Genomic DNA, 20382 nt, shown 5'->3' on the forward strand with positions numbered 1-20382 from the left:
CGCCGTCAACCAGTAAGGATTACTGTTTCCCTCAAAAATCTTCATAATTCCGTCTCCGCCTGAATCTGTACGTAGTAGCGTAATTTATTTTTAAAATAATAATAAAATCAGTTGATTTTGAAACTGAAGGTCTCAAAAGCGAAGACTAGCACTCCTCAAAATCTCATGATGCACAACTCTCAGCCCAATACGGAACAAAGTCCCCCTTTATGGAGGAGGCGTCACCCCTGGGGCAAACCAAGCCGCTGCCTATTGGCCCTGTGTTCCCCATGATAGACGTCCTCCCAGCCCAATGGCTTCCTTCACTGGAGGTGGGTCTCAATAGCGGGCCTATAGGAGCTTGCGTCGGCTCGGCCAATAGGGTCACGGCAGGGGGCGTGGCGGGAAGTTTGAAACTGCTACGGTGGTTGAAGCTCGAGCTGCTGTGCACCCAAAGGTGGAGTTGGAGAGTGGTAAGTGATAAGTTAGAGGGCCCGGCTGGCCTGGAATGAGCTGACTAAGCTGCACCAGTCGTTCCCGCAGAGGCCTCTGGCCCAGCGGCCAAGAGGTTCCTCAGCTGGGAACTGGGAAGATCGGGTGGTCAGAGGTCGGACTTAGCCGCGGTGAGGACCGAGATCTGAGTAACCTCTCACAGGCATCCCCTCCTTGCCCCGGGCCGGGCCCTGCCCCACCCTATCCCTCCTGGTTGAGATGGGCTCAGCCAAGAGCGTCCCAGTCACTCCAACGCGGCCTCCGCCGCACAACAAGCATCTGGCAAGAGTGGCAGACCCGCGTTCGCCTAGTGCCGGCATCCTGCGCACTCCCATCCAGGTACTCTGGGCCGGGTGGGGAGCTGGCAGAGAAACTGTCTGAATTCTTGGGCCTCTGCCTAATCTGATTCTGAGAGAGCCTCCATTCTGTCCCCCTCCCCCATTTTGAGGCTTTATTTTCCACATTCTCAATCCACCAGGAAGGGTAGGCTGAATGTCTGAAGGCCTTGGCAATTCCTGCCTGGAACATCTCCAGAGGCTGGAGACTTGGGAGGGAAGGAGATTCAGGGCCCAGGCTTTTCTAACCTTTGATCTGGACAGGTGGAGAGCTCTCCACAGCCAAACCTACCAGCAGGGGAGCAGCTGGAGGGTCCCAGTCAGGCCCAGGGCTCAGATCCCCGCTCTCCTACCCTTGGCATTGCACGGACACCTATGAAGACCAGCAGTGGAGGTAAGTGTTGGGCCCAGGGAATTCTGATAAGGCTGTCAGCTTGCATCCTTGGGTGGGGTCAGTGAAGCCATGCTCTTCAGGGCTCCGTCTTAAAGGAGCCCTCTTGCTTTAAGCACATCTCACTCTTTCCCTTACATTTTGTTCCCTCTCACCATGATTTCCCTCTTCCCAATGCCTCACCCACCAGGGCGTGAATCCTAAGGCTCCTGTATCTTTTTGTCCTTGCTGAAGGATTTGTCTCACTTCACTTCTCCCCTCTAGAGCTCCCAAGCCCATTGGTGAATCAGCTGAGTGAACTACTTGAGACTGAAGCCCCCAGATCGAACCTTCCTCTAGAGCCTGTTCTGCACCTAGAGGCACCTTCATCTTCTGAATTGGACTTGCCTCTGGGCGCCGAGTTTTCCCTCAAGGACCAGATGCCACCTTGGAGTCAGACTGAGCTCCCCTCCAAGCAGGTGTTTCCTGAGGAGGAAACAGGACAGCCCTCAGAAACCCCTATGGCCAGCCAGGGCTCAGACAAGCCCTTGAGAGACCCCGAGACACCCCGATCTTCAGGTACAGAATCTAAGGGCAAGGTACACATACGGAAGAGAATTGAGATCATGTTCTGGGATAATGTCCACAGATAGTTAGTTTAAGAGGAATAAACTGTAAGCCCCTGATTTTAGCTCTTTGCTTTAACTCCTTACCCACCCTAGGTTCTAAGTGCAATAGACGGAAACCAAACAGCAAGGTACTAGGGAGATCTCCCCTCACCATCCTGCAAGATGACAACTCCCCCGGGTCTCTGACACCACGACAGGTAAAGGGAGAGAGGGTGAAAGCTATTACTAGGAAATCTAATGTAGAGTGCGGGAGGCCCTTTTACCTGGTCTTCCATCTCCTGAACAACCTCTCTCCCTCCAACTTCCACACTGTTTTTTGCAGGGTAAGCGACCTTCTCCCCTGAGTGAAAATGTTAGGGAACTAAAGGATGGGGCCATTCTGGTAACTGGACGACTTCTGAGAACTGGAGGACGAGCATGGGAGCAAGGCCAGGACCATGACAAGGAAAATCAGCACTTTGCCTTGGTAGAGAACTAGGCTGTGTGCGGCCCCAGCCCTGGGCTTACCAGGGATCTAGTGGTATTCCATATCCTCTCACACCTTCTTTCCCTCAGAGACTGGAAAGGGTCATTTTCTTTGACTCCCCCTAAACTACTGACTCTGGAATTGAGAGCTTTCTTGGGCTTTCTTTGTGTCTTATATGTTTCTTGTATATTAAATGAAGTGGTTTTAAATGATGTTGTTGTTATACCTAAAACTTGCACTAAGTCATCTGTATATAAAAGGCAGCCTGGGGAGCTTACGTTTCCTGGCCTGAGTGCCCTGCACTAATATCTCCAAACCTCTTATACGCACCTCCCTTAAATCCTGGTGTTCCCCAGGGCTCTGTCCTTGGCCCTTTGCTCTCACTCTTCCTAGGTGTTCACTTCTGGGGATTAGCTACTACTTACCTATATTCTGGTAACTTCCAGGTTTCTCGATCTAACCCTGACTTATCCAGCTGCCCCTTAGGCACTTCAAAGTCAGTTTGTCTAAAGCTGAATTTGTGATCTACCCTCAAAAGGCTTTCTTATCCCTTCTTCTTTATCCCTGTGAATACAGCATTATCCACCCGGTTGCCCAAATCCAAACTTTGGCCATCATTTTGAATCCTTTCCTCTTAATCTCCCATACCTAAGCACTTGGTCACTAAATCCTGGTGATTCTATATCGTTAATCTCTTCCCCATCCCTTCCCTTGTCCCCTCTGTCCTATTGCTCTTGCAAGTCTTGCCACCTGCCTCCTACCTGTTTCCCTCCATTCCCTCCTGTCTCCCCTCCCTTCATTTCATCAACCTGCACTTCCGCTAGGACCATCTTTCTGAGAAGCATAGCTGACCACATTACTACTCGGCTCAAAATTCTTTACTTGTTCCCCATTGCCCTTAGGAATAATTCTAGACGCTAGCCTGGCATTCAAGGCCTTTTATAATCGGCTTCCTACTCAACATAACCCTCCTGTACAAACACACATGTATGCACCATAGGCAGGCTCTAGTGAACTGCTGTGCACGTGCTTCCCAGCCACGTGGTAAATACCTTCTCTCCTGACCCAGCTCAGGCCTTCCCCACAAGGCTTGGGGACTCTACTTTCTGCCCACAAGCTGTCTGGTAACCAACCTTTATCACTGCACCTATAATACTTTATTACTTAAGAGGGAAATGAATCCTTTTAGAACAGAAGTAAGGTGGAAGCCAAACTTCACAGATATAATAGAGTTTTACTTTATTGCAGGTGCTTTAGGAGAGAAAAAGAAGGTAGAAAAAGGAGAAAGCATGAAGGACAAGGGGGCCAGGACACTGGTGGTGTCAGAGCCATGGTCAAGGGGCTGAGCACCCGGTGCCACTCTAAGTCTGGACAAAGGTTGTAGCTCCAGGGGAGGAATCCTAGGGCCTAGGGCCTCACACTAGAAGACTGCTGGGCCTGCCAAGGGCTGGGGAGGGGTCAGCTGTCCTCCTCGTTATGGGAGAAGCTGTCAGGACTATGGAGAGGGGAGGCCATGGGAGGCGATAGGGCAGTTCTCTGCCCCTGTGTCCCTGATGCTGCCTCCCAAAGGCACAACCCCTATGTTTCCCACTGTCCTCAAAGGAGAAAGCTTGGTGGGAATGGCAGCTGGGGTATGGAGGAGAAAGCCTTAAAGGAATCTTAAAGAAATTGGGCAGGGGAGGAGGCAGCTGAGTGTCTTCATGGCCTCCTCAGTTCCAGATTTTGAGGAAGCTGTCCCAGGAACCAGTGGCCACCGCCATCCCATCAGCCGTGACCCCCAGGCAGCTGACCCTGTTGTCGTGGCCAGAGAGGACGCCTGAGGAAAAGGGAGAGGAATCAGCCTGTCTCCCTGTGCTGATTTGGCAGAGAGGGTGTGTGCATGCGCAGGAATCCTAGGTCAGGTAGGCTGGGCTCAACTCTTCAGCCCCTGGTGGAGACTAAAAGAGGATTAGCCCTAAGCAATGGTGTTTCTCTGGAGGCCAATCTCTCTGTCAACAGCTGAGGTGAGGAGGGAGGGAAAGGTTGGAAATGTCAGTGTGCGATGAGAAAAGCAGGGGGCACCTTGCTGAGCGCTGGAAAATGTGGATGGAAACCCTTTCATACTGTTCCTTTGCTTCCGAATGAAGAAGCTGAGGCCCAGAGAGAAGTGACTTGCACAAGGGCGCTCAGAAAGTAAGCCCCAAAATTAGAATTTGGATCCTGACTCTAGCCGGTGTTAATTTCATTCAGCACCTGGCCTCTCCCAAGAGAAGAAGCCACGCTATCTGATTCAACTTTAGAGCAGGCTGGTCCTAGATAAGCCCCTAGGCTGGAGTCAGGGCCTCAGGTAACTTTAGATCTTGATTCTGCTCATTGCATAGTATCCTGAGCCTGCCCTTTCCTTCAGCAGATGCCCCTGAAACCCAGACCTGACTGCACATTCAAGGTCCTCAGATCTGGAGATAACTTGAAGGAGCTCCTTTGGCAGGGAGCAGCTATGGCAGTGGGTGGTAGAGAAGGACCCCTTAAAGCAACTTTTCTTTGAGAGGAGAGGGTACTACACTGAGAACCAAGAGGGACTGGATTCCAGGGGTCGAGCTCAGAGTTATCTAGTAATTAGGGAATGGCAATAAGAGGATCCCAACAAGGGGAGCTGGTGGGAGGGGCCTTCCAGTTGAGGTGGCAGTACAGGGGGAGCTGGCCCTTACCCACACGCTCGCCCTTCATGGAGTCCCAGACATTGCAGTTGAAGTCGTCATAGCCTGCGAAGAGCAGGCGGCCGCTGAGAGAGAAGGCCACAGATGTGATGCCACAGATGATGCTCTCATGGGAGTAGGCAGTCAGCTCCTGGTCTGCCCGTAGGTCAAACAGACGGCAGGAGGCGTCGTCTGAGCCAGTGCAGATGGCCTCTCCGTTGGGGAAGAACTGAGGGCACAGGTGGCCAGAGGGTCAGGACTCAGACCTGGGCAGCTGCTGCCTCACCTGCCCTCTCCCTGGCTCTTGCCCCGGTAGCTCCAGGGCAGGCTGCTTCGCTCAGCCTCCCTGCCTGTCGCTTCCCTGGCCTGCAGTGAGAAACGGCCGCAGCATCACTTTTCATGGCTGACATTTATCACGCGTCAGCTGCACGCCGGTGGCTCCCCTACACCCTTCACTTGCTCCTCATGACAGTGCTACAGGCAGGCATTATTCCCACAAGGCTGAGAGAGGGCAGGCAGCTTGCCCAGGGTCACGTGGCCAGAAGGGTGGAGGTTGTCCCAGACTCTTCCAAATACAGTTGGCTGGATCACAGTGTGTAGGAGCAGGGCCAAGTACAAATGCATAACCTGAATCTCATCATGAGGAAATGTCAGGTCGACTCAAATAGAAAGCCTACAGAAAACTGGTTTGTACTCTTCAAAAATGTCAATGTCATGAAGACAAAGAATCGTAGAAAAACAGCTCCAATTTAAAGAAAACTAAGATGTGTCAAGAAAATGCAATACATGTTCCTGGCAGAAAAAAAAAAAAACCAAAAAAAAACACCACTGCTATTAAGGACATTTTTGAGATAACTGGTGAGATGTGAATATAGACTGTAGACTATAGTACTGTGTCAATGTTAAGTTTCCTGATTTTAATAATTACACTGTAGCTATGTAAGAGAATGGCCTTGTTTTTAGGAAATATACACTAAAGCATTTAAGGGGTAAAGCGTCATGATGTCTACAACTTACTCTCAAAAGACCCAAGGGAAAAAATATCAACAAAATGTATCTATATATCTACATCAAGATGTATGTCTTTATCTATCTATCCATCCCTCCATCCATCTATCCATCCCTCCATCCCTCCCTCTGCAGAGAAAGAATGCTAAAGCAAATGTGATAAAATGTTAACGGTGGATTGGTAAAGGGTAGATGGGAGCTTTTTGTTACTCTCACAACCTTTCTGTTAGGTGAAATTATTTCAAAGTGGAAAGTTAAAAAGAAACGGGTAGGGAGCTCTGGGGTGAGGGTGAAGGATGTGTGTGTTGGGGGGTGGTGAGGTGGTCCCCGGAGTTGGAGCACAGAGGGGGCTCACACAGATAGCGTTGATGTCCGACTCATGGCCAGTGAAAGTCTGCCGGCAGGTCCCCTCCCGCACATCCCAGAGCTTGGCGCTGGCATCACAGGCCCCCGAAATGAAGAGTTGGAAGTCAGGAGACACAGCCAGGCTCATGCAGTCCCCCGTGTGTCCCACAAACACAGTCTTCTGCTGCCCGGTCTCAATATCCCACAGAGCACTGCCGGATAAGGAGAGGCTGTCACACAGAAAGGCCAGGACAGAACTGCCTCTGGAGCCCAGCACCCAGCACTCACCACGTGGTGTCCCCTGAGCTGGTCACAATGTTGTTATCATCCAGGAAGCGGCAGCAGGAGAGATAACCTGGGGGTGATTAGGACAGTGCCCTGGTTGCAGAGGCATAACCGGCCAGGCCAGGGGCTTCCCTGGGTCCCTCAGAACAGAATGGGAAGAGCAGGCCTCTCACTCACCTGTGTGAGCAGAGAGCTCCCTGCTGACCTTGACATTGCCCTCACGGGATTTGAGGCTGTAGATGGAACACATGTTGTCCAGCCCCCCACATGCCACAAAGTTCCCTGACGGGGCATAGGCACAAGTCATAACCCAGGAGGAGCGCAGCGGAATGGCATGCACCTGCAGGAGGGCAGGGTGGGCAGAGGAAGGACTGGGCTGAGCTCCCAAGTGGGGAGGGCAGAGGTAGATGGGCATAAAGCCCCCAAGGAAGGACAGGGTGATGGAGGGGCGGGAGACAGGGCTGGTACCTTATTGGTGGTGTAGGTGTCCCACACAATCAGCTTCCCGTCTTGCGAGGCACTTACCAGCAGCCTGGGGAGAGGGCACGCCATGTCACCCAAGCCTCTCCCCCCTGCCTCCCCCTCCCCTCTGGGCACCTCTCAAGCCTCACTTGGAATCAGTGGCCCAGTGCATGGCATAGATCTTGGCCAGGTGTCCCCTTAATGTCCGCCGCGTCCGCATCTGGACTCGTCCCACGACCTCTAGGCCAGACACCAGCTGCCAAGACAGGGCATCAGAAACCAGGTGAGCAGGGTACATGCCCAGATGTCAGAAGTGTCCCAGCCACCGATCTGTACAAGTTTCTGTTCCGTGCCAGGCTCCAAGGCCCCAGTTTTAGAGACATAAGTCCCTTCCCTGGAGTGACTTAGGTTGATGTGGGAGACAGCCACACACATGGCCAGTGACAAGTTATTAAATGTTTAACAACCACCTCTCCAGTGGAGGGTGGGGGAGGGTGGAGGGAGGTGGGAGGGTGATTTCTATCCTGTAATTCTCCCACCTTAACCAATTTCAAGATGCCAGTATAAAGTCACTGAACATGATCTTGGGAAGAGATGCACACATTCGACCGTTCCACCCCCCCCCCCCAGGAGCCTGCCCACACACACCACTGCAGCATGGCCAACTCTTTAACTTGGTACCTAGGGCATCACCATGACCTTGATCTCCTGAAATTTGTGGTCCTATGCCCCTTAAACTCTATCCAGCTTCTAGACTTAGGCTGAAGCTCCAAGACCAATAGATTTCACTTGCCATTCCCCTGCTCTGTTATATTGGGCAAGTTACAAATTACTCTCTGAACCTGTTTCCTCATCTATAAAATGTTTATAGCACCTACCTTAAAGGATGGTCATTAAAATTAAATGGAATTATGTATTTAAGCAACTTAGCCCAGTGTCTGGCTCATGGTGTTAGGAAATGCTTACTCTTATTATTAGGATACTTAACCCCATCTAAGGTGCCACCAACTTGAAGAAGCACCATTCTTTTATGTATCACCAAAACAGAAAAATGCTGCCAATTTTAATTATAAGGCATCATCTAGTGTTGGATGCATCTTGATTTCAGAAATGTCAAAATGTGAAAAAATGTTCATCTCAGAATTAATGAAGTACAGCATTAGATAAGTAGTAACTGTGGAGTCTATGGGGCTTTGCGATTTACCAAGTACTATCCCTCTCTTTATCCTCACCACCCTGCGAGTTGAGGTGGTGTAATCACTCTTGTTTTATGGACGAGGATAGGGACAGCATCTTGTCCTTAGCTGCCAATATGGTGCCTCCAATATAGTGCCTGGCCCAGAGAACATCTCACTGTTTGTTGAAATAAGTAATGTCATTTCCTCATTCCAAGGACATGCTGTACTTAAGCTTGGGCTGGTCAGGGAGCTCCCCTCCCCTCAGACCCTGCCTCCGGGGGGACAGGAGTCTCACCTCTGCCAGAGTAATGTCAGCACAGGCTTTCCTGGCATCCTGGGGGAAAAGCAGATATCAGGAGAGGGAAGGGAGGTAGGGGGTTCATGGGCCTCTGAGGTAGGTGGGCGTGGGGACATCTCAAATATGACATCCAAGTTCAGAAAGTTTCTGGTCACTTCCAGGTCAGGGGTCTCTAAGGTGTCCCTGAAGAGCAATTCCAGCCTCCTTGCCCCCCAGGCCACACTTCCTCATGTCCCCAGTTCCAAGTTTTCTGGGGCCCCCAGTGGGAAGGTTCTGGAGTTACTGCGATCTGCTTCTTGAGCTGCTCCGCTTCCTGCCGTAGCTGCTCCATCTCCCCCATGGCTGACAGGTTGAGGGGTAGTTCCGGCTCCTGCCAGGAACATGAGGCAGGTATAGGGGGATCCCCGCCAGGCCATGTTTCTGTCCTTCACACCCCACATCAGACTCGTCATAAGGGTTGGAGCCCACTCCAAGCAATAAAGAAATACTGGGTAGACTGCACCATCTCCCCCATTAGCCCCTCCAAGTTGGGAGTCCTGTGGAGCCAGCCCCAGGCTGTCTGAGCCCTCCCTGCAGACCCCAACTCCAGAGAACAGAGCCAGGCCAACTCCCTCTTACTTGGACTCCGACTGGAAACTCTCCCAGGTTTCCGGCTCCGATTCCCAGGCGTCTCCTCACTCCCTCAGCTGCGAGGCCAGCCTGTCACCTGCCCCTGCTCTGCTGCCAGAGGAGCTGGCCCGGCCTGGCCCCACTCTGGGGAGGGCGGGGTGAGGGGGGGGGGCACTGACAGGGAAGTGAGGGCCAATGAAATCAGCTGGCAGGGGTGGGGGAAGAGGACATGGAGAGAGGTATTTGGCTTGAGGGACTTGGGCCCAGCCTCAGGGAGGGAAGGAGGAGTGTGGGGCTCTAGAGGAACAGCCCCCTACAACAAACCCGAAAGGGCGGAGGAGTAGAAGGGGTGCTTCCCTGCTAGGTCTCTCTGCAGGCAGAGAGAAGAGCATCAGGCCCCATGGGATTAGAGCAAAGCTGTGAGGATTAAGGGATGGGGATGGGGAGGACGCAAAGGAGCTGTAGACACTATAGCTCCAGCAGCCCCCTCAGGCCCTGGCCCCCACCAGTGGTGATGATCTTGGCAGTCAGGGCTTACCTAGCAACCAGGCCAAGAGCCAGAATATGAGAGTGAGAGATGGCCCATTGTCAATACCCAAAACTGTGTTCCTTAGCTCAGGATGGTGGGGAAGGAGGGTTCTGGTGAATACAGGGAGGGTACAGGCTGGGCTGAGATTAGAAGGGACTGATCTGGATAATCCTTCTTCCCAACAAACCCCAACCAGCTGCCCCAGGGTCTGATGGGGGTGGGGGGGGGAATAGAGGGAGGAGAAGTACAGGGGATTCAGAGAGAAGGATGGACAGGCCTGCCCCTGCTCTGGGTGGAGAAAGGATTGCAAGTAGAGGGCAACCCAATTCCTTGCTCCCATCGGGTTTGGCCCACTCCTTGCCCCCACGACTCACGGGGTTCTGTTGGGGTTGTGAAGGCAGGAGTCAGAAGGATCAGGCTTCCTAAGTCTTGGCCAAGCTCAGAGGGAACATAGGGCTTAGAGTAGGAGGCCCAAGGAGCAGCTGTCAGGGGTTGGGTTCATTTGCATGAGGGGAGCAGGTGGCCGAGATTTCCCTGACAAATCACAGGCTTGAGTGGCTCTGCCTCTGGGAGGCCAGAAGACACCTGTCTCCTCCCAGGCCAGCCACAGCCACTCCCACCTCCAACCGCCACAGAAACTGATACACTTGACAGGCCCTGGCTGAGGGATCTTCGCTTTCTTTATTGACCGGCTGGGAGAAGGCGGTGGGGGTTATTCTTCCCTCTCCTCCTCATTTGAAGCAGTCAGGCCCTACCCCCTGCCATCTCCTTCCAGGGAGGTATCGTGTCTTCTGTCTGTCCTCGGGCCAGAGGTCCATCAGCTGGGGCCAAGCCTGGCTCCCCAAACCTGGTGAGCTCTAGGCTGGTCTATGCAGTGTCCTCTGAGACCAGGGCTGGATGGCACTTGTGATCCCCAAAATGGTAGGGGTACAGGGACAGAGAGCTCACTGTTCTGCTCCTGTCCAATGGGGGCTTCTTGTGGGCCCTGGCATCAAGGCAGCCCTTTATAAGTCAAGTGGCCACGTCCCCAAGGAGCTGGCTCAGCCCCTCACAGCTCCTCTCGGACCCGAGGCGGCCTCCCAGACTTGTCCTGGACCCGCTGAAGTCTGTGGCTCGGGGGTTCTGGGGAAGAGTCTCTTCTGGGCATTTCTTTCTCCTCCTTCTTGTCCTCCTTTTCCTCTGGCTCCTGAAGCAGCTCTTTGGCTTCTGTCCACTCCTGGGAGGTTAGGAGGACGTCTGGCCCAATCCCCGCATCCACCCTGCCCCAAGGACCCTTCCTGGGTCATCTCAACCCCGGCCCCTCACCCACCAGCCTACCCACGCTCCATACACTAGGGGAAGACATCCCTTCCTATTCCTGCTCCTCCTCACCTGCTCCCTGTGTTCAGGCGCCCACGTGTGCCACAGGGCCAGGGCACAGCGCCGGCCCCGCGTCACGGCCCACACACCATGGGGATTCTCCCCACCGGAGCTGAAGGCCACCAGGCGCCCGCAGCGAGGACGAACCTGAGCCTGAGGGATGGGGGCAGGTTCAGCTCCAAGGACAGGCCCGCAGAGAACTTGGCCCTGACTCCCAGAGCAGAATGGAGAAGGGGGCACTGAAAGGTCAGCTCTCTTGTCCATCACTTCCCACTCCTGAATTCAGGGACCATCGTGGAGGAAATGGGAAATTGGCCTCCACTTGGGGAGCACAAATGCCAGACTGAGGCCAGAGGAGCTGGAGCCAAAGGGAAAATGTGCATCCATCAAGGGGCTTCTAATGGTTCCATCCCCTACCCCAACCCCATGCTCTGACTTTTCCCATCTAATCCTTTGAACTGGGTGTGAAACAATCTGAGGAAATGCGTGCAGGACCAGAATCTGGATACCGGGCATAATGATCTTGGGGACATTTTTCCACCCCAAATAGGGCTTGGATTACAGGTAGCCGATGGTGATAAGCAGAGAAGGAGGTAGTTGGGTGAGACAGAGCAGAAGACAATGAGAAATCACTGCCCCTCTTCTACCCAATTCCAGCCCCGAGTTTCTACCTGGAATAGGGACTTCAGGTCCTGTTCTCACCCACCCTTCTTTAGATGAGGCAAACACTGAAGGCAGGGTCTGGAGGGGCCACTTTGAAATCTCCTGGGGGGCATAGTCAATCTCTGCTAGGAGAGCCTCTAAACCCAGACAATTGGTGGAGAGGGCTGGGGAGGCCAGGAAAGGAACGGGTTAAGGTGGCCCCAGCCATTTCCCTGCATTTGCCTCTGGGAACCTTCTGTTTTGAATCCTGAGCCCACAGCTGGGCTCCCTGTCCCAACCCCCATCCCACCTCCCTACCCCACTTACCCTGACGGTGAGGGCATTGGGCTCTGTGAAGAACAAGTCCCCACCCTGGAAGTCATCGTTGAGGTAGAGGAGTCCACTGGGAGAGGAAGACAGAAGGCAGTAAGATCCCAACCCAGGCCCACCTACCTGACCCCTGGAGGGGCTACCCACCTATAATCTCGATAGGTGTAGGCTGGGGGCTCCCGCCAGCACTCTCCCGTGTCAGGGTCCAGGACGCAATTGTCGGCATGGACCGGGTGACTCAGGTCCATGCGCTGCTCTTGCTCCCCTAGGAAGCAAAGCGTCCTGGTGAATGCCTCTGTGTCCCCATGCCCATCCACCACCATCCACACCCACCCTGCAGCTCGGGGGTCATAGCTGGGCACAGAGGCCAGGCCCCCACCTGGGAAAGGGAGTCAGAGTCTTTCAGGTGTGAAGATGAACCCACACAGTTTGGGGATGCTGAGGGTGTGCAGTGCCCCATAGGAGCCCGAGGTTGGGGAGGAGAAGCACGGTCTTAGTGGCTACCTTCAACGGCACTTCGGCACACCAGGTGGGTGAAGGAGAGATGCAGGGGCCTCTCCGGGGAGAAGTAGGCCTGAGTCAAGGTCCGCACACGCTCGCTCACCTCCAGAAGCAGTTTGGCGCCCTGAGTGCCCACAGCCCCAGCCCGGGCGAGCTGCAGGCAGTGGAAGAAAGGGCAAGAAAAGAGAGAGACGACGGAAGGGTGGGTTTGGAGTCTCTCAGCAGCCAGCTCTGTCCATCAGTCCCAACTAGCTCCATTACAACATCCCAGGCCCCTAGGTCTCAGAACAACCCCCTCCTCAACCCTGGCCAGAGGACTCAAGGACTCTCAATACCAGGAGAGCCCTCCACAGAAGCCCAAGCCCATATATCCAGCCTCCTGCATGCCCTCTTCTCCAGTTCTGGGCATCAGACCAGGGCATGAGTGCTTCCTCTCTCACCTGTGCAGCCTTGAGCACCGTGAGCCCATCGAAGCGTTCGTGTGGAGTGTGAGGGGACCGACGGCCCCGATAGCCAGACCTGGCTCCAGCCTCTGCTGCATCCTAAATAAGGGGGGAGTTGACTATGGCCTCTGGCCCTGGACTATCTCCCACCTCACTGCCCCCAGGGCTATAAGACCTTCCCTCCAACCCTCCCACTCCCTAGAAGAGGCTAGAAGTTCCCAGAGTTCTCTGGTGGCTCCTTTTCCAGAGCTGCTGCCCTTCCCCAGAGAATGACTATCTTCATGTTTGTATTGTCACTCTCTGGTAAAGATCTGGAATCCCACTCGTTGAGTGGCCTGTGCACAGAACTCTGGAGAATGTTCTACAGTGGGGAAAGGGCCTCTGAGAGTGTAAGGACAGCAGGAAAAGGGGTGCAGAAAGGGCTTGATCATTCATCCCTGGTGAGCCAAGAACAGAGGAGTCTTTCTGAAACAGGACCCCAGCAGGAAGTTCGATAGTCAGGCCAGGTCCAACTGAGATATCTCTCTCTGACATCTTCCCACTTGGCACACTCTTGGAGAATATGAGAGCCTTTGATGCAGTGTCCTAATTACCCAATACCCAACTGCATACAGATTGACATCGTCTGGGGCTCTCCTGGTATTTGGTTGTCCCTTTCCTGACACCTATTCTTCTGTCTGCTTTTTGAAACTCAGTTAAAGTACCACTACTTAGTTACCCCATATATAAACCTCATCTGTGAGAGACCACCTTGTCACCCAAGCCATCTAACCTTCTATTCTTGTATTCATTTATGCAGCAAATTTGTACTGAGCACCCACTATGTGCCAGGCCCTGGGGACAAAACTGTGAACATGAAAAGGTCCCTGCTTTCATGGGGTTTATATTTTCAGATAATACACAAACAAACAAACCCGATCAATTCAGATAAGTGTTATGAAAGAAATTAAAACAGGGCTACCACCTTGAGAGTGCCCAGGCAAGGGCTGGGGGACAGCTAATTGACGAGGTGGCATCTGAACTGAAACCAAATGATATAAAAGAGCCACTTAAATATCTGAGAGAAAAAATGTTCCAGGCCACAGAAACAGCAAATGCAAAGGCCCTGAGGCTGAAATGAGTTTACTGTGATTAAGGAACAGAAAGGTCTGACACTTGGGAGCTATCCTTGATGCCATTCTTTCATCATCTTCCACACAGATGTAGTCCTTAACGTCTCCACCTTTGATTTTCTAAATAGTTCTCATCTGTCCCCCTCTCTTCACTCCCTTGAAATAAGGACCTAACCTAAGGCAGTGACACTCTTGCATGATCCCAGGGTCTCCCCCTTCCTTTCCTCTCCCACTGTATTCTCCACACTACCACTAGAGGGAGCTACCAGACCTACAGGATGCTGGTGACTCCAGACCTACAGTTGGAGGTTCTCCAGGAACAAGAAAGTCAACCCCTCCTTAAATCCTTCAATAAGCTGTCCACAATCTACAAATAAAGTTCAAACTCCTTGGTAGGGTACAGAAGGCCCTTCACCATCTCTCCTGTGCCTCCACCTCTGAGTCTCCCTCCTATAACACCTCTGGGTAACATACAGCCTGATGATAATAGCAACAGCTAATACTGAGCACTTTCTATACTCTTCCAAGACCTTACCATGCACTAATTCATTTAATCCTCACAATGACCCTATGACAAAACCACTGTATTTAGCCTCATTTTATAGATGAGGAAATTAGGTTCAGAGATGTTAAAAAACATTGCTCAAGGTCACACAGGGAATCCATGGGGGGAGGAGGGGGTGTTCTGGCCCATGCGCTGAACTCCTGTGCTCCATTACAGTTCCCAGAATACCCCTGGTTCTCCCTCGCAGACTGACTCCCCTCCCCTTCTCTGCCTGGTTAACTCACCCTTAAGATTGATCTCAAATGCCACCCCCCACCCAAGCCTTCTAGAACTTTGCATTTCAGTGCTTCTATTTGGAGGAGTACATACTTCTTTTATCAAACTCACTACCCACTCTAATAATGTGCCTCCACGTCTGATTCCTTCTCTCTACAGTGAACTCCCAAATGCAGGATCTGTGTTCATCTATCTCTCCCTGGAACCTAGAAGCTTTGAGTTCAAAGAGTGTGTGTTGAAAGAACACTAGCCTAGAATGAGGACTGAAGCTTCATAAAATGGCAGGCTCAACCTGGTGAATATGGATCATTCAACTCAAAAGTAGGAGGGGATGTAATGGATGGGAAAAGAAGTCTGTGCGTCCGCTAAGCCACCCACCAAGCCAATAATGAAACTCCAAGGAATCCTCACCCGCATACTCACACTTCTTTATGTCTGTATGACTTTGTTTTGTTTTGTTCTTCCTATAAATTTCTAGCAAAATTCCTTTGTAAAGAATGTCCACCCCATGCCCTCTAAGTTGAGAGAAAAAGGAATTTGTCCATAGCAGTCAGACAGTGGTAAGCCCAGTCCCCGCTGAAGAATCAGAGAGGGCAGAACAGGGGGCAGGCCAAGAGCAAGGGAGCTGGCAGCTGTGCCTGAGGGTCCCTTACTAGCCAACTATGCCACTTAACTCATAGGTTTTCTTACCTTGGCCAGCTGCAGCAGCACCCCACACTCAGCTGGGGTGAGCAGACCGTCCAACACTGCTCGCTCAGACCCATTCAGCTGTCTTGCATCCTGGGTCAGGGTTACTCCCTCCAGAAGGAGGACATCTGCAGGGGACGGGCAAGTCAGAGGGGACTGAGGGTCCCCTGAAAGCAGGCTCAGCAGTAGCTCGGGCTGTCAGGCCCTAGACCCTCTAGGCTCCTGCCTCCTGCTGTCCCAGGAACTTACCCTTCCAGTCAGTCAAGGGCTTCGGCTGTGGAGGCTCATGGTCCCAAGGCCGCTGCTCTTGATCCTCTCTCAGGGGTGAGAGACATGCTCAATGGATGCACAGACCAGTCCAGATCCATCTTCCCCAGACCCAGCCTCCCAGGGCCCCTTCTGCCACCTTCCAGCTCAGGCCAGGCCCCTCCCACCACAGGAATCTCCTACCTGAGCTTTTCTCTAAGCGTCTCAGGGATGAAAGCTGCTGGGGTCCAAGGATCCTGAACAGTCAAGAAAAGCGCCGTCACCCACCAAGTCCAGCGCTGACCCCTGATGTTAGACTAAACTACCACATTAAGATTCTCCTATTTCCAGAGGGCAAGGTAGAGGTGGGAAAACCCCTGGGAGCTGGACCAAACTTTGTAATAATAACAACAACAAAACAAAAACAACTTACGTGGCCCTATTTCACAGGTGCTATTCTTAGTGCTTTATGCTTGGAAGTGGGATGGAGAGAAGTGGAGTTACTCACAGGATCCTTGAAGCTGGTCCCCAGGTGCTCCATGGCATAGTAGAGTTGTCTCTTCTCCCCCAGGGATCGAAGGACATATTGCTGGATGTCCTGAGGTGGGGTGGACAGCAGAGGGTAAGACAAGGAGAAGTTAAGTGGGGCAGGGAAGTAAAGGCTGAAGGACAGCAGGGCAGCCCCAGGTTCTGGAGAACAGGCTGCATGCTCCTGAAACACTTCGTTATGCCTCTCTATTCAACCTTCCTCCCTCGGCAGCTTCAAGGCATCTGGGCTCAAAGTGGAGGTGGAGTGTGTGCACAAGGTGGAGGCAGGCAGGGGTGAATTTAAGGGAACAGGGATAGGCTGGTGCCTGGACTAAGAGGTCGAGTCTGAAGTGGGGAGCAGAGGGTGGAGACAAGTCAGTATTGGACTTGGGGTTGCCTCTGGTGACTAGAATGCTTCAGCCAGGATGGGGGGCAAGATCCAGGTTACTGCAGGTGTATTTGCTTGATTTAGGGCTACCTCACAGGGTAAGTGTGTGGGGTTACCTCTCTCGGCCCAAGGCCCGGTCTTGGCTCCTCCAGCTGAGCCTGGTACTGGTTCAGAGCCTCTTTGGCAGCCTCTTCCTCCGGGTAGAACAGCAGGACACTCAGGACATTCTCTATAGCCTGGGACAGATTCCCCACTGGAGACAGAGCAATAGGGCAGGGTGGGGCACGCAGACCACGAGCAGCCATGTTCTCCAGGCAGATGCAATGATGACAGATAGGACAGAGGCACAGCCAGAAAAGCTCTCCCACGGCCGTCCAACTCCAAAGATCCCATCCCCCTGGCAGACATACTCCTCCACTGTTCCTTTCTAAAGCTTACTCAAACATACATGAGCTGAATGGGCAGAGTTCAAAGGGGAGGAAGAGAAGAAAAAAGAAAAGTGAGAAGCAGCAAGGACAGAGGAGCCCTATGACCCATCTCCTGAGCTTTCCACAATGGTGCCAAAGCAAGTTAGAGTCCTCCGGAAGTGATGGTCCCCATGGAGCCCTGACCAACTATAGATCCGGAGACAGATGGGAGGGATGGAGAGACAGGGCTCAGGATACCATTAGAAACAAAACCCATCATCCCCAGGGCTGACCCTTCTCCAACTGACCCTGAGCATGGGCCTCATGCAGCCGCCTCAACTGGCTGGGAAGGAAGTCAGGGACAGGGAAACTGCGTCCAGGCCTTGTAGCTGTGTCCTCCACACAGCGCTGCCGGCACTGCAGGACCCGAATCCAGTGCCCTGCAGAGGACACACATGAGCTATTCAGCTTGTCATGCTCCTCCCCCTGGCACCATGAAACCAGTCACCCTCCCAGCTCCTTACCTGCAATGGCCTCATAGAGGCCCCCCTGGTTCCCAGTTCCTTCCTCCTCCTCCTCTTCTTCTCTTTGCTGCTCCTCAGGTCCCTCACAGCCAGCCCGGCAGCTCTCCATCTGGGCCAGGCTCTCCCGCAGGGCTTCCTCCAGTCTGGGCAGTGCCAGTACTGCCTCCTGGCGCCCCAGTAGCTCCAGGCCTGAGTCATAGGCTGCCTGTTGGAGAGGGGAGTGGTCAGTCACCTGAGGTCCTGGGGGAGTGGGTGCCAAACAAGATTGGGAGGTAAAAAGAAAGGCAGAGGTGTTAGTCTCATTTGGGGCATGGACTCCAGGTCCCACTTCACCTTGGGGAAAACAGGAGTGGGCCTCAGAATCAGAATGTTAGAACATGGGACGTTAGTGATCCTCAGGAAAAAAACTAAGTCCCAGAGAAGGACTGTCCATCCAGGGTCACTGAGGACAGTAACCAGATCTCCTGATGTCCAAGATACACAGGGTCACAGTCCAGGAAGTCCTGTGTATCCTGCCAGTCAATGGCTGGGGGTGGGGCAGGGGTCGTGCTGAGGGTCTCACCCAGTGTGGGGGTGTCTCCAGGTCTCGGAAGCTCTGCGGCGGAATCCTAGACATCCTTCTGTACTTAGCCATGTCCTCCCGCATCTGCAGGTGCTTGGGGTTTGCTACAAAGAAGGTATGAGCTGCAGCGGCTGCCAGGTCCAACTTCTTCAGCTGAGAAGCCAGAAGGAAGTGGAAGTCAGTGCCCTGCGGTGACGGGGGTCAGACCTCTGCCCCTCACCAGCCTCCACACCCCAGACACACACCTGGGACTGCCCCTGAGCGTTCGGGAAGACTTGTCAGTCTGAACTGCCCACCTCCCAACCTCCAGACCTCTAGATACCAGTATGTGGGGACTCTCAGGAGTCTGGCAGCTAAGGAAGGGGTCTGAAGACTTTGCAGTCAGTGGGATATGGGCCGAGGGGCCTCAGTTTGGGAGACAAGGTGGAAGTGATGGCTAAGTGAGGTGGTATGTGGGGGAGACCTGAGTGAGCAACAAAACCCGCAGGTCTTTAGGACCCTGAGCTTAGGTGTGTGACCAGCACCCCCCCACACACACACAGCCACGTAGTCAGCAGCTACCGTCCTAGTAGCTGCGCGGTGGTAGTGTCCAACGTCCTCCCACCCCACTCCCAGACACCTGGCCCTGCGCCTGGCCACACTCCTTTTAACTTCCCAAAGCTCGGTCCTGCCCAAGCAAAGGTTCACTCACCCCCCTCTCCATACTTCCCGTCTAGCGGCGGGTTTCGCCTCTACCCCCTCGGCTTCATCCCAAGGAAGAGGCGGAGCTCAGCCCCACGTAGGTCTCCGTTAGACCGACTAAGATTTCAGTCCCCTTCCCTCCATTTTCGATCTACTTTCATTCCGCTTCTTGACCCACCCACCGTCCCCATTCCAACTTTGCTCGCACTCTCTCTTAGGCTGCCTTTCTGCGACTTCAGTCGGTACTGGATGTGATTTTGGAAGGACCTACTCAAAAGGAGAGGTCCGCTGACCGCCCTCACAGCCCCACCCGAGCCCTGGGGCTGGCATCTCGCCCTCTCCTGGGGAGCGCAAGTAGGACAGCGACGTGGGTCGGCACAGGACCCCGCAATCGGCCCCGGCCGGCTGGCGCACCTGGTAGTAGGCCCTCTGCAGGTAGTTGTAGGGCTCCCGGCGGCGGAAGGCGTCCCGCAGCGCCCTCCCCACGCGGAGCCGCGCGGAGCCCCCGGGGCCCAGCCTCCGCGCGGCGCAGTGGCTCAAACACTCCGCGCGGCGCAGCGCGGCGCGGAGTAACAGCCGCTCCCAGGCCCCGGGCGCGAGGTGGGGCCGGGAATCAGGCCCTGGGACGTCGAGGGGCGCGGCGGGGAGAGCGGCCCCCGGCTCCGCCGTACAGCGCGCCCCGCAATCCTGCCGCACGCGGCCCAGCTCAGCCTGGCTCCGCAGCGCCTCCCGCAGCAGCGCCACCGCCGACGACCAGGCCCCCGCCGCGTAGGCTCGCAGTCCGTCAGCGTAGAGCAAGTCGGGGGCCTGGGGGTGTGCCCCTGGGGAGACCGCGGCCAGGCCGGGGGGCTCCGGGGTGCCGGGGGGCGGCAGCAGCAGCAGCAGCAGCAAGTGCAGGAGCCGAAGCATTGTGCCCGAGCCGCCGGCGGCTGCCGAAGGGAAATGAGGGAGCAGAGAGGGAGACAGGGAAGGGGGCAGGGAGAGGGAGGAGAAAGGAAGGAGAGATGAAGAGGAGGGGAGGAAAGGAAGGGAGAAGGAATGAATGAACGGGGCCAAAGAGAGCTGATGGGGCTGAGACCCAACCCTAGGAGACGCCAGTATGAGAGAGAGAAAAGTCGGAAGAAGACTGGCAGAAAGTGGAGAAAAGAAGTCAGTAAGACGAGTGCTGTAGTGTGGGACGAGAAACAGACCAAGAAATAGACCACGGAGAGAGGAGGGTAAAGGCCTGAACTGGAGCAGGCCAGGTGCTTTAGAGAACAGTGTGAGGAGCCTCCTAGGACCCTTTGCCTGCAGCCCCTGGGAGTCGCCACTGTGGCTATGTTCCCTTCCACTCTTGGGACCAGGAATAGGATTGTGGATGCCTCCCACACACTCCTTTCCCCCTCCCCTCACACACACTCTTGGGAAAAGAGCTTTAGAATGCAGCATGGAGGAGGGTAAACGCCAGGCCCGTGACACCAAATCAAGTCCAAACCCTTTCCTCTCCAGAAAGTGGACCCCTGCACGGGTTTGGGGGAAGGAGGAGAGCTGG

At 54.0% G+C, this 20382-nt stretch overlaps 3 protein-coding genes across 5 annotated transcripts; 1 reads left to right on the plus strand and 2 right to left on the minus strand.

The window, feature by feature from the left end:
- The first annotated feature begins 187 nt into the window (after positions 1 to 187).
- Positions 188 to 2484, plus strand: CDCA3 (cell division cycle associated 3). 3 transcript variants are annotated; one of them, XM_019627718.1, is made up of 6 exons: positions 367 to 452; positions 635 to 810; positions 1071 to 1200; positions 1462 to 1755; positions 1899 to 2002; positions 2128 to 2484. In XM_019627718.1, the coding sequence occupies exons 2-6, from the start codon at positions 691 to 693 to the stop codon at positions 2281 to 2283; spliced, it is 804 nt and encodes a 267-aa protein (XP_019483263.1). In that variant the 5' UTR covers positions 367 to 452; positions 635 to 690; the 3' UTR covers positions 2284 to 2484. The 3 variants fall into 3 exon arrangements, with proteins under 3 accessions (XP_019483262.1, XP_019483265.1, XP_019483263.1); XM_019627717.1 differs by lacking the exon at positions 635 to 810 and having other exon boundaries at positions 188 to 452; positions 2128 to 2469; XM_019627720.1 differs by lacking the exons at positions 367 to 452; positions 635 to 810 and adding an exon at positions 188 to 311 and having other exon boundaries at positions 2128 to 2469.
- A 1001-nt stretch (positions 2485 to 3485) lies between these two features.
- Positions 3486 to 10229, minus strand: GNB3 (G protein subunit beta 3). Its single transcript, XM_019627716.1, has 10 exons — positions 9141 to 10229; positions 8806 to 8892; positions 8520 to 8558; positions 7196 to 7302; positions 7053 to 7116; positions 6762 to 6924; positions 6588 to 6654; positions 6310 to 6511; positions 4959 to 5175; positions 3486 to 4087 (listed from the first exon to the last, which is right to left on the minus strand). The coding sequence occupies exons 2-10, from the start codon at positions 8860 to 8862 to the stop codon at positions 3981 to 3983; spliced, it is 1023 nt and encodes a 340-aa protein (XP_019483261.1). The 5' UTR covers positions 8863 to 8892; positions 9141 to 10229; the 3' UTR covers positions 3486 to 3980.
- An 86-nt stretch (positions 10230 to 10315) lies between these two features.
- Positions 10316 to 19823, minus strand: P3H3 (prolyl 3-hydroxylase 3). Its single transcript, XM_019627715.1, has 15 exons — positions 19266 to 19823; positions 18171 to 18323; positions 17609 to 17813; positions 17393 to 17524; positions 16794 to 16930; positions 16270 to 16359; positions 15966 to 16018; positions 15765 to 15832; positions 15519 to 15643; positions 12933 to 13034; positions 12496 to 12646; positions 12139 to 12256; positions 11989 to 12064; positions 11032 to 11172; positions 10316 to 10876 (listed from the first exon to the last, which is right to left on the minus strand). The coding sequence occupies exons 1-15, from the start codon at positions 19758 to 19760 to the stop codon at positions 10709 to 10711; spliced, it is 2214 nt and encodes a 737-aa protein (XP_019483260.1). The 5' UTR covers positions 19761 to 19823; the 3' UTR covers positions 10316 to 10708.
- Between the last annotated feature and the right edge of the window lie 559 nt (positions 19824 to 20382).

The sequence above is a fragment of the Hipposideros armiger genome, unplaced genomic scaffold, assembly GCF_001890085.2.
Source record: "Hipposideros armiger isolate ML-2016 unplaced genomic scaffold, ASM189008v1 scaffold_739, whole genome shotgun sequence".
NCBI classification, from domain to species: domain Eukaryota; kingdom Metazoa; phylum Chordata; class Mammalia; order Chiroptera; family Hipposideridae; genus Hipposideros; species Hipposideros armiger.

Bases quoted from the DNA above. Each gene is read 5' to 3' on its own strand.
- CDCA3 (XM_019627717.1), top strand. From the start codon at position 210: ATGGAGGAGGCGTCACCCCTGGGGCAAACCAAGCCGCTGCCTATTGGC. The intron at 453-1,070 runs GTAAGTGATAAG...TGATCTGGACAG, and splicing joins AAAGGTGGAGTTGGAGAGTG to GTGGAGAGCTCTCCACAGCC. The intron at 2,003-2,127 runs GTAAAGGGAGAG...TGTTTTTTGCAG, and splicing joins GGTCTCTGACACCACGACAG to GGTAAGCGACCTTCTCCCCT.
- GNB3 (XM_019627716.1), bottom strand. From the start codon at position 8,862: ATGGGGGAGATGGAGCAGCTACGGCAGGAAGCGGAGCAGCTCAAGAAG. The intron at 8,559-8,805 runs GTAACTCCAGAA...CTTTTCCCCCAG, and splicing joins AGCTCAAGAAGCAGATCGCA to GATGCCAGGAAAGCCTGTGC. The intron at 7,303-8,519 runs GTGAGACTCCTG...CTGTCTTGGCAG, and splicing joins CTGACATTACTCTGGCAGAG to CTGGTGTCTGGCCTAGAGGT.
- P3H3 (XM_019627715.1), bottom strand. From the start codon at position 19,760: ATGCTTCGGCTCCTGCACTTGCTGCTGCTGCTGCTGCTGCCGCCCCCC. The intron at 13,035-15,518 runs GTAAGAAAACCT...CCCCTTATTTAG, and splicing joins TGCTGCTGCAGCTGGCCAAG to GATGCAGCAGAGGCTGGAGC. The intron at 12,257-12,495 runs GTAGCCACTAAG...TTTGCTTCCTAG, and splicing joins GTGCCGAAGTGCCGTTGAAG to GGGAGCAAGAGCAGCGCATG.